Raw genomic sequence first — 15,018 nt, forward strand, 5'->3', positions numbered from 1 at the left:
AGACAAATATGGTACGTGTTCTCTTATGTGTGGCTATGAGCTGGTCAGTCAATGAGAATCAAACTATAATCCATAGAACCACAGAGGTTAGGGGTAGTGTGGGGACCAGGAGGGAGCAGACAGACCTCCCTAAGAAATGTAACTAGAATATGTAGTTATGGATAGGAGGACAGGGACTGGAACAGGAGGATCAAGTTGGGATAGGGAAGAAAAATGGGAATAGGAGAGAATCCGGGAGAGACAGCTACAATTAAGGACCATTTGAGAGGTCATATGGAAACCTAACACGGTAGAAGCTTCCTAAAATATACACATATATGAAGGCAATATCTGTTTTAAGATAACTCTGACTTTACAGATTAAAATATGATTTTACAGAAAGATGATGCTCAGAACCAGGAACATCTAAGATGGTTGAGGGGATACTGAGAGAAATACTGAGGTAGTATAAGGTTCTCTTATCTAAGTATGCCTGCCCACTCAGGCCCTGGGAGTGCAGGCTCAGAGATAAGAGCCAAAGCCACCTAGCCACAGCCCCATATGCATGCCACAGCCAAAGCCAAGAGATGCCAGGAAGGTGTCTCTTCTGCACAGACCCAACCTCTAGGGTGAGGACAACCCTTCTCAGCCCTGGGCTTATCTATTCATTCATCCATCCATTCATCCATTCATTGTTTTATTTATAATACATAAAAAATAAACACTTGCTCATTTTTAACATATTCGGTGTACAAGTCAGAAATGTTGACTACATTCCCAGCCCCAGGCGACCATGTCTACTACCCATTTCCAAAGTGTCTGCATCACTTCAAACAGAGACTCTGAAATATTAACTGCCTTTTTATTCGTGTGCGAGTGTGTGCATGTGCATGTGTGCGTGTGTGTGTGTGTGTGTGTGTGTGTGTGTGTGTGTGCCTGTGAGTGTTTCTATGCACATCTGTGTGTGCATGTGCACCTGGAGGCCAGAGGGAGCCCTGTGTGCACATCTGTGTGTGCATGTGCGCCTGGAGGCCAGAGGGAGCCCTGTGTGCACACCTGTGTGTGCATGTGCACCTGGAGGCCAGAGGGAGCCCTGTGTGCACACCTGTGTGTGCATGTGCATCTGGAGGCCAGAGGGAACCCTGTGTGCTGTTTCTCAGGTCCTCACACTTTTCCTTTGAGGCAGGGTCTCTCACCAACCTGGAACTCACCAAGCAGGCAAGGCTGGCCAGCTGGCCAGTGAGCCTCAGGGATCTGCTTGTCTCTGCCTCCCAACTATCGGATTTCAAGTACATCCTACCCTGCCCAGCTTTTTATGTGAGTTCTGGGGCGTCAAACTGTGGCCCTCAGGCTAGTGCAGTACACACTTTGCTGACTGAGCCATCTTCCCAACCGTATGCTTCTAAAGACTCATCCCAACACTGCCAGCTGTAGGACTTGGGAAGCAACTCTATGCTATTCTACCTCTTTGGAAGACACACTTTTGGTGCTCATCCCTGTGGTGCAAGACGAGACAGGTGATATGAGGATGGTACAAAGCATGGGCACTGGGGTAAGAGCCACCCCCTCACCAGCTGGACAGCTTCAGGTAAGCCACCTCCCTTCCTTTCCCTAGACCGAGTTCCTTATGTGTAAAACAAGGAAACACTGCCTGAGCTGTGGGATCATTATGGGGAGTGGGGAGGTCACACTGGCAGGTGACAGCTCAAGCAACCAATAAATGCTAACTACCACCTGCTAATGTCCTGTTCTCCTTCATAGTCCCCGTGAACTACTGGGTGTATAAGAGGTTGGGAAGGTACTTGGGGAAAGCTCCCAAACCCAATATCAAGATAAAGGCAACAGGTTCTGGTGGTTTGAGGAGCTGGGTCTCCTCAGAGAATTGGGCCGGCATTACTTACAGGTGAGACAGAGATGTCACGTCTGCGAAGATGCCCTCTTGGAGGGTGGAGACATCATTGCCGTGCAAAGACCTGAGGAGAGAAGATGCTACTGCAGGCAGCTTTAGGGATAAAGTGGGGTATCTGAAGGAGGACCATCCTAGCCCTTGCTGAATGGACATATAGATGTCTGCTAGTGGGGGGGGGCAATCTCCAGCAACCCTCATCTGCTGCCCCAGAAAGGGAAAGGGAGTCCTTAATGTCCAAGTAGGCTACGCTGTGCCCTTGTGCTTTGGTAAGACTGGTTTTGCCATTTAAATAGCTCAAGCACTGGGTTTATATCATAAATAAGACATGTAGGTGCACAGGTCTCTTTTTAACCTGGAGACAGAGGCAGGCTAGGCTCTTTGTAAGAAGATTAACACAGCCAGCTATAAATTAGGACTGGAGGAATGTTGCCTTGGTTCTGATGAGTTCAGGAGCCATCATAACAGACACAACAGAACGCTTTGGTCAAAACTTCACTCTGAGAACTCATAGAAAAGGTTCATAGAACAAACATTGTAAATCTGAAGGGAAAGCTCTTGTGCAAATAAAAGACTCCTTCACCTTAGGCATCCCCTCCCCCCATCATAAACAGTTACACAAATTCAACTCAGGGTGATGGCCACCTCTTGGCTCATTTCCCCTCATAGCATGGCTTTTATAAAGGGTCTGAATGAGCGTATTCTCCGTTCCCGTCATTGGACATAGCTGTCTCTGCTGGGGCTCCAGACCTGGGACTATTTCTGCTCACCAAGGTTTGGGGTAGGTAGGTCTTGGGTAATGAGGTAGGTCTCCTAGAAGAATGAGTTGGGAGAGACTTACAGCAGGCGCAGCGAACGAAGTCCTTGGAAGGCCAGAGGAGGGATGCACTGCAGGGCGTTGTAACTGAGGATCCTGCAGGGAGGAAGGAGGAAGCTGTGGCAGAGATGAAGGACCATTCCTGGCCCATTCTATGGATGAGCAAGCTGAGGCTTTGAGGCCAGGATCATGTTTTAAGTTAGTTAACAGTATTTGTATTAGGGTTGTGTTTCTAGAGACTACATGCTAACCCACAAAAGATTCTACATAGGGCAGACAGGCAGTATGGTGAAGGAGCTGATACTGTAGTAGATGTGCATGCCTTTGGCATCAAGGGAAGGAACCAGCAACATGTGAAAGGATCTCAGAGTAATTGTGTTGACTCACCAAACAAAGTGAATCTTCTTTATATAAAACTCTGACCAGGTTCAGAGGGTCAGGTTGTGGTGAGGACTTCCTGGTGCTGTGGTTATAGAAAAGTTGGCCAAAATCTACACCCTTTTTGACACAGGGTCTTGCTATGTAGTCCTAGCTAGCTTCGAACTTGTAGCAATCTCCCTGCCTCAGTGCTGGGGTTATGGGTCATCACCCCCAGCTATCAATGTCTATGCTTTCATATTGGTTGTTTGTTGAATGTTAATTATACCTAAAGAGAATTATTTTTTTAAAAATCCAAGTGAAGGGAACTGTCCACGGCAGAAGAAAGGACACTGGTATTCCTCGTGGCTGCTGAGATCACTTAGCCCCAGGTTTACCAAGCTCAGCACTATTGGCAGCTTCAAGCTGTGGGGCTTCTCCAGGTGCCGAGGGAGGGCTGTGGTCTCCCTGATCTCTGGCCACTCCATGCTAGCCGCATCCTCCCTCCACAGTATAGCAGCTACACACCTTCTGATGTTGCCAAACGCCCCTGGAGGAGCTTGGGAACTAGGGCTTGAAACACCCCTGTAGGCAGAGGTGGCCTTCCCAATCAGGCTCACAGAAGCCCACTCACAGTTAAGTCTTTTCAGAGAAGAATATGCAAGTCACCAGATGGTCATGAAGATGAGGATGGGCATGAGCTGAGCTGATCCATAGATGCAAGTGGGAGGCTCAGCTTGTTCCTTCCTGGCCTCTGCTCATACTCTGGTCTTAAAAGCTGCCTAAGCCGGGCCCTTTCCTTACTGACCCTCAGGTTTGATCTAAGTCTCACTTGGGAAAGGCCTCAGGTCCCAGCATAAGATGTGTAACTCAAGGAGTTGGACCATTTGGGAGAGACTTTTACCTTTGGCTTGTTTTCCTTGTGGTCGGTTCCCATGGTGACAACTGGGTTCTAGCCATGTTCACGCCTGTATACTGCTCCATATAAGCCTGTACTGCACCTTCCTTACCCACCCTACTGTTGATGGTTGTGAGGGCTGTGTTCAGCTTGGACTGTTGTAGATCAGACCCTCTGAAAATGCTGTGCCTGTGTGCTAAGACACCCCGTGCTGGCTATTAAAATGTCCCAAGCCATTGGCCATAGGCATTAACCAGCATTGCTTATATTTGCCATAGGTACGTTGTATTTTTGTTTTTACATCTGATAATGGCCAAAAGGCTGGGTGTCCTTTAGTCTGTCGGCTCTCGGGCCTCTCTGGCGGGAAAGGATGTCTGCACGTGACCCCAGCGATGCCAGCACAACCTGATGCTGCATCCCTGCACCCACCCAGCCCTGCTGGCACTCACAGTGTGGTCAGCTGGCTCATGTTGGTGAAGGAAGAATTGCTTAAGGAACTGATCTTGTTGTTGCTCAAGTCCCTGGAAAGAAGCAAGAACATCACAGTGTTTGCAAAGAAAGAAGGCCTTGCTCCTGGGTGCCATCTGGAGCCTCTCTGCCCCCATCTGCTCTTGGCCTTTCCCCTGGGAAGAGGAGAGCCGGGTTCCCCTGTCTGGTGAGGATGTGGGAGCACAATGGATTTGCAATTGACTACTAAGTTCCCTCTGTTCCTTCGCTGCCTCCCACCTACCCTCTGTAGGTACAACTGGCTCCTGAGCCTTTCTCCAATACAAGTGCCCTCTGCAGGCACTGACCAGAATTAGCAGCCCTTTCTCTGGGAAGCACTGTCCCCTGTGACTACAATACTAGTCACCAAACCTATGTGACAGTGCAAAATCCCATTTTACATAGGAAGAGCTGGAGTCTTCAGAGTGATTAACACACACAGGACAACCAGAGGACAAGCCAGAGGAGGGCCAGGCCCCACCCATCACTGAATTTCTCCTACAGCGAATGGCCATGTTAGGTACAGAGGCTATTTATTTATTTAGTGTATATGAGTACACTGTTGCTCTCTTAGAGATGCCAGAAAAGGGTGTCGGATCCCATTACAGATGGTTGTGAGCCACCAATGTGGTTGCTGGGAATTGAACTCAAGACCTCTGGAAGAGCAGTCAGTGCTCTTAACCGCTGAGCCATCTCGCCAGCCCACAGAGGCCATTCTTATATACCCCTCCACCTCCCTTTATGGTGTCCGTGTCCTCCTCCCATGAGACCTTCTAATCCCTGGTGGGTACAAGCTTCAGGACCGGAAGCCCCCAGCTTTGCACCCCTTCAGTCCACTCTGGGTGTCCTCAGTGATATCTCTAGCTGCCCTCACTGTCCCGAGCTGCTGGTGCCATCCCTAGGGCCCTGGCCTGTTCTTTCCTAGAGCACTATTCCCGCAGGCTCCCTACCTCAGCAGAGCTCAGCCTGGTGCTTCCTCAGCCCAGCAGCCTGAGGTTGAGATCGTTGCTGCCTTCCACCCCTGGTGTTGGGACCTGGCCTGTCACTTTCCCCATCTGCCCCCCTCCCTACGTTCCTGCCTGTATCAAGTCAGCATCCACATGTGGTTTCTCTTCTCTCCAGCTTCCAGCCTCTGCTCACTGCACTCTCCTTCCATCTAAGGCTTCATCTTCAGCTGCCTGAGTTGGACCCTCCTGCACCCTACAACTTAGGGAGCCCCTGACTTCTTTCTATACCCTCCCTAGACCATCTAAAGGAGATCTATGACTTCGGAGCCTCCTGATCTGCCCACTACACCTACTGCACGCAGCTCTTGACTCTGAAAAGGTATTGACAGTGTGCCTTTTCTCCAGCACCCAGGAATTCCTCCTTTACAGAGTCCCAACTCTCCATCCCTAGACTCTCCATTTCTAGAGGCTCCTGCCTTCCTAGTGATGGGGAGATGGAGTCTTTCCTGATGGTGGGGCTGTCTAACAGAAGAGCTAGTTTGACATTCCTGCTCTGTCCCTCCATCCCTCTTTCTTCACGTAGATCTGGGCTACTGGCAAAGGTCAGGCCACAAGAAAGGCTGGGGGGCTTGTAGAATTTAGTCTCTTTCTTGACATCAGCCACTATTTCATCCCCACTCCTCTGAAATGTTCAAAGCACATTGGTCATCGAGCAAAGACAGACAAACTGGAGCATCACAGTGCAGAAAAAGCACCACTGTGCAAAGTGGCCAGGCCTCGAACTGAATGTCGCCAGCCCGTGGCAACACAGTTTTCATAGCAAAGCTTTTTCAGCGAAGGAAGCACTATGCCAACTTCTACCCTTGCTCCTTGTCTAAGAACAAACCCGCCAACAACAGGTCTTGGTTGACATTGAGAGCAAACTCATTAAAAGCTGTTCTCAGACTGGCATTGACCCATCCACTGCACTTAGCCAGAGCTCTGTGCCAAGCCACACTATGATGGAATGTCCTCTGGACTTCTTTGATAGACTCTGGCTAATACACAGACAAAAGCAATTGAAGGAGGAACTAATTACACTGGGAAGCTAAGAGGAATTGACCTTATTATCCAGTACTCCCACAGGGCAGAAAGGCAGTAACAACAGAGCAGGTTTTTCTCTGAGAAAAAATAGTATGTGGATTGGTAGCTGCTTTGTTTCATATCTGGTTTGGGGACAGGAGTTGAACTGAGAAGCTCCGCATCATCCTCTGTTCATCCCTGGATCCTTGCAGGGACCACCCAGAGCAACAATAATTACCAGGGAGATTTGAGAAAGTGATTTGGGCAGAGCAAGTAGCCTGCCCAACCCACGGGGGTCAGAAAAGATGCAATTCCGAGATTGGCCACCAGATGGCAAAACAGCTCTTGGGTATAGCAGTTCCCTGAAAGGGGGGATTGGAGGGTGGGGAAACAGGCAGGATTCATTAACAGCATCTGCCCACAAATGGGAGACTCCTGGAAAGGTGGAGTTACAGCGGTTAGGTGCCAGTGGTCCTCCTCGCCAATTAGGCAAGCCTGGGGTACTCAGGGCCCCTGGATACTCACACAAGTTGCAGATACTTGAAGGTAGACAGCTGTCCTGGAACCAATGTGAACTGGTTCCCATCCAAATAGCTGAGGAGAGAACACATGGGGAGAGAGTATCTGTCACACACATTTACACCCACGGGCACGCAGGAGCTCAGACACTGTGAGCCGTGAACCCGTGCAGCACAATGCTGAGTGTTGGTGCAGGGGAGGTGAGGGCCGGGCCACCTCACACCCAGCTGGTAGGAGGGTGAAAAGAAAAAGCATTTTCCTGAGAGACCACTAGGCAAAGGCAGCAAGAGTTCTACGTGCCCGGTGCTTCTGGAACAGAAGTGTCACTAGAGGGGTGTATACTAAGGATTTGTCCTGGAGACCACAATCGAGCAGGTGACGGACGTCGTGTCACAAACTTCAACAATGTCTTCCTGACAAACATTGTGAGGTCGGGAAAAACAATGCTATACTTTATTTTAAAAGCAGAGCCCCTTAGCATGACTTTGTCATAAGGTAACTATAGAGAAGAGACCAGAGCAGTGGTTCTCAACCTGTGGGTCGTGACCCTCATTGGGGTCAAAACAGGGGTTGTGTATCAGACAGACATCCTGCATATCAGATATTTACGTCATGATTCATCACAGTAGCAAAATCACAGTTATGAAGTAGCAACGGAAATAATTTTATGGTGGGGGAGGGGGTCACCACAACATGAGGAAACTGTACTGAAGAGTCACCGCATCGGGAAGGTTGAGAACCGCTGGACTGGAGAAAGGTTGTTGCCTTTCTAGAACTTTCCGGGCTAACCCTCCTTCCGGCCAGCCAACACCCACACTTCATTGTCTCCTCTCACTCACTCACTCACGGGCCAACGGATTGTAAGCCTGGGCTACTTACAGTTCTGTGACGTTCTTGGGGATGCCCTTGGGCAGAGCCTGGAGGTGCTTGTTGCTGCAGCGGACCACGGTGTCCAGGCAGGCGCACTCCTGGGGGCACTGTGGGCGGGGCAAGCAGCCCACGTCCTCCTGGCCTAGGGAGGGAGGAATGGCATGCTGGTCAGTCAGGGACAGGGTTTCCTTCGGAAAGTCTCTGGGACCTCAGAGCAGCAGCTCCTTCCTCACACAGTCTTGGCCACCAGCACAGCTCCTTTTTACCGTACGCCATTGGCTAACACCAACAGGAACAAAGACTTGTGGAGCAGTATCCAGACTAAACCAGATCTGAGGCATCCTCTCCTGCCTCAGACCCAAGGCGGGCCCCAGGCAGAGGAGGGCACAGCTACCGTAGTATCTTGAGCGCCCCATACTGCCTGGTACTGGGTCAAGCCGCTCCCCTTGGCCACACTGTCACCCCCTTGGGATACACTGACAAAGCTGAGCATGCGGTGAAGCGCCTGCCCCATTTCAAGCATCCGATGGATGATGAGGGCAAATGATTTTCTATGTCCCTGAGATCTGGATAGGGTGAATGACTTGTTCTCATGCTGATGAGGCATCTTGGGGCTGAGACCCAGGCCTGGCTGGTGCAGACCAATGACCCCTTCATTCATCATTGGCTTCCTCAGTGAGGAGCCCCCTGTGTGTCTACCTTTCTTATGACGGTTGTACAGCAGAGCCCATGGTCACAGCTTTTGAGACCGTGAAGAGAGAGCAGGAACCCTCTGCCAACAGTGATTCGGTTATAGGAGCTGGCCGTATTTAGTCACTGTGTCGTAAGTAAAGATGAACTTACAAGTCCTCGAACATCCCCGTGTGGATGTGCTACAATGGACCTCTTTTAAAGAGGGTGGAGCTAAATCCAGGGTGGTTAAGTAACTACTCAAGGCTCCAGGCCTTGAAGGCAGCATAGGGACGGGGCTGCAGGGACGGGGCTGTAGGGACAGGGCTGCAGGCAGGCGGCCTCTGGAAGTTCTTCTCCTGGCCCTTGGTGGCACTGTCTCAGCAGCAAAAACTCAAAGAAATGCTCACACCTTTTCCTTCGTAGGAAGTTGTTCTAAAGGGAACATCACACTCGATTAGAAGGCGTTATCTATGGGTAGCATGGGGCAAAACCATCGCTAGGGAGGTGTGTTAACTATCAAGCCACTGGGGCTGGCTCAGTGGTGCACTCTAGACCAGGGTGGTTTGTGATGAAAGGATTTCGCAGGGGACCTGGAAAGTCCTGGGTGTGTCCTCACATGCAAACACACAGTGGGGATCTGGGAAACTGTACTGCAGAAGCCCAGAGGCTGCCAGGCACTGAGGGTCTGGGACGCAGAGTACAGGGGTGAGTTTTCTATTTCCTGGATTGTTCTTTCTTGTTCTTAAGGAATAGTGGTGTATTGTCTTGGAAAGAAAAGGAGACTAGCACATGTGTGTGTGTGCACGCGCGCGTGCATGTGCGTGTGTGTGTGTGTGTGTGTGTGTGCACATGTTTGGTGTGGAGAGCACAGATGTAGAAGCCAGAGAATGAGGTTGGGTGTCATTTCTGGAACTTTCCAAGAAGGTTAGGTTTGCCAGACAGTGAGCCCCGGGGGTCCTCCCATCTCTGCCTCCCAGCACTGGTATTATAAGCACACACCACCATGGCCAGTTTTTTTTTTTTTAAACATATATTCTGGGGATGAAAGTCAGGGCTTCGTGTTTGCATGGCAGGTACTTATCCAGCCCCAGAGAGACTACTCTACGTAAAACAGTGTTTTCATAAGCCAGGCAATGGTGAGAGAATATGATCAAGATGCAGGATTCTAATTCTTAAAAATAGGAATTAACAACAATAAATATTAAACCATAAAATGTGTATGTGAACAGTATGATGAAGATAAAAACCACACTGGTTTCTGTCCATCTATCCATCCATCCATCTATCCATCCATCTATCCATCCTTACTTACTTTTTTTGGGGGGGGGGCTGGGTTCTACTATTGAGCCCTGGCTGGTCTGTCAATTCTCCTGTCTCAGCCTACATGGTCCCATGTCTGGTTTGAGATCTTTTTTTTTTTTTTTTTTTTTTTTTTTTTTTTTTTTTTTAAATTTTAAAAGCAGGACATAAAAATGTTCTTAGAAAAGTGCACAGATTTTCTTTAGAAAAACGCTTTAGCTGTCTTTCTCAGTGTGACAGTTAGGACCCTTTGGTCTCTCCCTGCTCTCCACATGGCCTGGGTAGGAGATTTCAGAGCAGAGGTGTGCTCTGGAAGAGCAGGAGGAGCAAGGACATGCAGACTAGAGACACGTGCACAGCACCCAGCAGCAGAGGAATTTGAGGAAGGCTCCTGTGTCAGCAGATGGGCTGAGAAGTACACTTGAGAGCAGGAACAGCTGAGGCACATCCTTGCTATGCTATCCCAGGAAAAGTCTGCGCCCAGCAGGGACCTCGGTGTGTGACCCTTGCAAGAACTGAAGGAGAAGCTACATCCTGCTAGAAGGGCCGGACGGGGGTGGGCACGGAGAGGGACGAGGGGCTCAGAGAAACAGGACACTAGAACACAGAATGGCCAAGCCTCCCACAAGTGGGAAGTGGGACTCAGGGGAGGACTCCTACTGTCTGAAAGACATGGTGGCTCCCCGCAGCCCAGAGCTGGTCTCGGGGCTAAACATATTTCCATAAGGAAAAAAATACTGAGGATTACTATAGGTTTCTTTCTGTGATGAAATAAGAGGTCATGTTTATTTTCCTTCTCTATCCATGTTTTCCATATGTATGTGAATGTATGTGAATATATGTGTATATACATGCATATGTATATGTATATATATATGCAAATGCACATATACCACTACACAGCGGCAGCTCCAAGCAAGACTGTCTCCTATTCCCTCCCCAGGGCCCACAAGGGTGCTGCCTGCCCAGCCCCACCCCTTCCCGGCCAGCCCATCCTATCCCTGCTGCACAGCCCATGAGTTTACCTTCCTCACACCTGAAGTCAGGGAAGGCCACATCTTGCAGAGGAATCTGCCGCAGGAAGTCTGGGTTCTGACAGCGAGGGTTCCCTGTCACGATCTTCCTCTTCCGAAGCCAGTCACCCAGCCATGACAGATGGCAGTTGCAGTTGAATGGGTTGGCCAGGAGGTTCCTGGAAGAGGCAGGGCATGTGGTCATGAAGGTACTTTTTTATTCACAGTGAGCCTGGCAGGGTCCTCTTCTGACCACACAGCCCCAGACAGCTAATAATCTCCTAAGTGACCAACTTCTAGGACCAGAGAAAGAACCAGCGGTGGAAAGAACTGGAAGGACCCATGATTCCCCCTGAAGGCGCTCTTCAAAAGTTAGACCCAAGGAGTCTCTCCTGCCACTGGAGTAGTAGGCAGGCTTCCCCAACCTGAGCCACCAGCCCACGTGTTCTTCAAGACTGAGACTTACAGTGTGGACAGGGCCTGGAGAGTGTCAAAGGCTCCAGGGGAGATGGTGGTGATGTGGTTGTCATAAAGAGACAGGAGCCGCACATTGCGCAGCCCGGTGAAGCTGTCATTGTGGATGCAGCTGATCCGGTTGTTCCTCAGCATCCTGGGGAGGAGGGGTGATGAGAGAAGAGGCAGGACCCCTCAGTGACCCACTGAAGTCTCCCTCAAGAGCGTGGAAGCTTGTCCAGCTTCCAGACAGCCGTGAGAGGGTGTCCCCAGTCCCAGGGCACTTTCTCAGACTGACACCTGCTAGGACTCCTGAGGTCAAGGGACAGCCATACCTGGTGCTGCTCAGACAGCTTTCTTTCTCATCTCTATTTGGAACAATGCCTTGGCCCCATTACTCACCCTTCAAAACCCCTTTAATTCCCACCCCCAGCCAAAAAAAAGAAAGAAAGAAAGGAAGGAAGGAAGGAAGGAAGGAAGGAAGAAAGGAAGGAAGGAAGGAAGGAAGGAAGGAAGGAAGGAAGGAAGAAAGAAAGCGGAAACCAAGCCAACACTGGGTAGGCGATTCCAAGAGGCATTTAAATGGACTTCGAACATGCATGAAGCATGTCAGACTGATTAGCCAGTAATCAAGGACGCCTAAGTAACACCTAGTTTCTGCCTGTCAAATTGGAGAAGAAATTAAAACATAATCATCGTAATGCCAGCCTAGGCCACAGCAGGGAGATGGGCACACACGGTTGGCAAGACAACAAGGGAGGCCTCTTGGGAAGAGTGTGCCGAGCTGCCCCACACTGCCCACAAGGGCACTTTCTGTTTCCATTGGCTGGTCCACTCTCAGAACTTCACTGCCTGACTACTCAGGGATGTGTGCAGAACTTGGGATAATGGTCACAATCGCAGCATTTTTCAAAACAGAATTTAAAACAGTCTAGTAACTACACATAAAATAATCATGTTTTAAAGACATTCCAGGTTATGTGATTCCTTCCACACTGAAGGAAAAAGCAGGTTATTAAACAAAATTTATTACAGGATCCTATTAAAATATATCTGGGAGCTGGGCATGGTGGCTTAAGTCTGTAATCACAGAAATTGGGAGACTGAGGTAGCATGGCCACAAAGTCAAGGTTAACTGTGTTACACGGAGAACATATGAAGAAGAAAAGGAAGAGGGAAAGGATATTTTATATATTCTTATATTTATTTTTTATTTTTATCTATATGTGTGTTTATACATTATATATTGGTATATATATACATAATAAATAGTGCCTAAAAATTCCAGTGTGGTGCAGAGCCTTTAGCAAAAACTACTATATTATATACTTCAAATTTTGCCAAGGAGTTGTATCTTATGTTGGATAATCTTCTTTAAAAATTGTGTGCATATGTGTTTTTCCTGCCCACAGAAGGCAGAAGAGGGTGTTGGATCTTCCAGAGTTGGTGGTGGTGAGCTACCAGGTGGATGCTGGGAATCAAACCCAGGAAGTGCTTTTAACCGCTGAGGAAGCTCTCTTGTCCTCTGATTAGATGTGTTTTGGTTTGTTTCATTTTGTTGTGTTTTTGAGACAGGGTTTCTCTGTGTAGCCCTGGCTGTTCTTAAACTCACTCTGTAGACCTAGGCTGGCCTTGAACTCATAGAGATCCACCTGCCTCTACCTCTAGAGTGCTGGAATTAAAGGTATGTGCGTGCCATCACTGCCCCCAGCTAATTAGATGTGATGATGATGATGATGATGATGATGATGATGATGATAAAGAGGATAGTAAGAATTTGGGGGAAAACTGGTTATGTGTATGGTATAGACTGTGGTGACAGTTATACAGGTCTATCTAGGGCCATCTCTGCTCTGACATCTACACACACAGGGTCCCCTCACAGCCAGCCACCCCTCTGTGGTTGTTCTGGTCACTCCTAAGCATCTGCCATCTATCCCAGCACCCTTGACCACAGGGCACGGATGGGGGTCCCTAGTCCACATCCCAAGGACACGAGGATTGGTTTTAGTTACAAACCTGAGATTGTCTGTCCTACTGGACAGGCTCCTCAGGGTTCCCACCCTCCTGCCAGTGAAGACTGGGGCTGGGGGGAGCCCATGCTGTGGCTTGTCTGTGTGCCCCTAGCCCCACTCACTCACAGGGTTCGTAAGCCATCTAGACCCCGGAACATGCCACTTCTGATGGACTCCAGCTGGTTGGCCGTCAGGTGCAGCTCGCTGACAGAGGCGGCACCTTCAAACGTCCCGTCTTCGATCTCGGACACCTTGTTATTGCTCAGGTTTCTGGGGGAGGAGGGTAGGGAGGACTGTGAGTTCTCTGCACTCAGGGGTCCTCCCTCTCTCACTGAACTCATTACACAGAAGCCCCATCCCTGCTCCCAGTGGGTGCTCTGCAAACTACCCTTTCCTTTCCATCCCGTGCCAGCTCTTGATGGGCACCTTCCCAATGGGAAACTCACATTTTCTTCAGATGTGAGAGTTTCTTAAACAACCCAGTGGCCTCTAGGATAGAAATCTCATTGTTGTTCAGTCGTCTGTGAACGACAAGGAACAGAACAAATACACACATATGTGGTAAACCTAAACATGCTCTTCACATAGAGATGGCGGAGTGCAAGCAGAAGGCCAACTTAGCCCATTTCAAAGGAAAGCTGGACCTGGTGCTGGGCAAAAGGGGGGTGGTGGTGGTAAATGAGATTTTTTTAAATTAAGAATGTAATAAAGGGACAGCAAGATGTTTTAGTAAAGATGGTTGCCACCTACTTGAGTTCTATCCTCTTCTACATGGAGGAAGGAGAGAACTGACTCACAAAGCTAGCTTCTGATCACACATGCACCATGACATGAAAACACACATGGACACACACACACACATACACATGGACACACACACACACATGGACACACACGGACACACACACACACATACACATACACACACACACACACACACGGACACACACACACACACATGGACACACACACACATGGACACACACACACACACACACACACACACACACACACACACGGACACATGCACGCACATGCTAAATAATGAATACTCTTAAAAGAAAGAAGTAATGAAAATTTGCATACATAGAAGAGAAATGTGTGTGGAATTTTGCATATGCAGATGCAGGCACACAAATTCAAACTTTTAGATAAAGAGAAACAGAAGTTAAGGGATGACTTAACTAACCCCAGCTTGAGATCACGGATCCCTGCCTCCCTAATGAACTGTCCTTAAGGAAAGCCAGTCATGGTTCAGGCTGGTGACCAGTCCTGGCTGCCTAAGACTTCTCAAAGGAGGCAGGGAAGTAGGGGCAGGGACCATGGATGAGGGCTGTATCTTGCCAAAACTATGAGCTGGCCTGCTCCTGCCAGTGTCTCCCATGACCCCCACACACAGCTGGCTGGGAAGGGAGCCCTAAGGAGACCCAGGTAGGTTAATGAGTGCCAGGCCCAGGGGGAAGGTAGGCAGCTCAGGGCTTACAGCTCAGTCGTGGACTGGGGGATTCTCTCAGGGATCTTAGAGAGCTTCAGGCCTGAGCACTCCACCACACCGGCCTCACACCGGCACTTGTGGGGGCAGGCCACGTCACTGGTACACTCGCTGTTCAGGTGGTAATCCTCTGTCCCTGTCGTGAGAGTGTGGCAGAGTGGAGGGCTTGAGTAGGCTCCAAGCAGTCAAGGGCTCCCAAGCTCCCCTTCCCCCTCCCCCTGCTCCCTACTTCC

At 49.5% G+C, this 15,018-nt stretch overlaps 1 protein-coding gene across 1 annotated transcript in view; it reads right to left on the reverse strand.

Moving 5' to 3' along the window:
* Positions 1–15,018, reverse strand: part of Slit1 (slit guidance ligand 1) — a 149,325-nt gene that overhangs the window by 23,352 nt on the left and 110,955 nt on the right. Inside the window, exons 16-25 of the mRNA XM_031390317.1 lie at positions 14,777–14,921; positions 13,740–13,814; positions 13,420–13,563; positions 11,292–11,435; positions 10,838–11,004; positions 7,851–7,983; positions 6,978–7,046; positions 4,407–4,478; positions 2,727–2,798; positions 1,881–1,952 (exon numbers count right to left, since the gene is read on the reverse strand). Of these exons, the coding sequence (XP_031246177.1) occupies positions 1,881–1,952; positions 2,727–2,798; positions 4,407–4,478; positions 6,978–7,046; positions 7,851–7,983; positions 10,838–11,004; positions 11,292–11,435; positions 13,420–13,563; positions 13,740–13,814; positions 14,777–14,921 (1,093 nt within the window). The remainder of the gene's footprint in view (positions 1–1,880; positions 1,953–2,726; positions 2,799–4,406; positions 4,479–6,977; positions 7,047–7,850; positions 7,984–10,837; positions 11,005–11,291; positions 11,436–13,419; positions 13,564–13,739; positions 13,815–14,776; positions 14,922–15,018) is intronic.

The sequence above is a fragment of the Mastomys coucha genome, unplaced genomic scaffold, assembly GCF_008632895.1.
Source record: "Mastomys coucha isolate ucsf_1 unplaced genomic scaffold, UCSF_Mcou_1 pScaffold21, whole genome shotgun sequence".
Taxonomy (NCBI): Eukaryota; Metazoa; Chordata; class Mammalia; order Rodentia; family Muridae; genus Mastomys; species Mastomys coucha.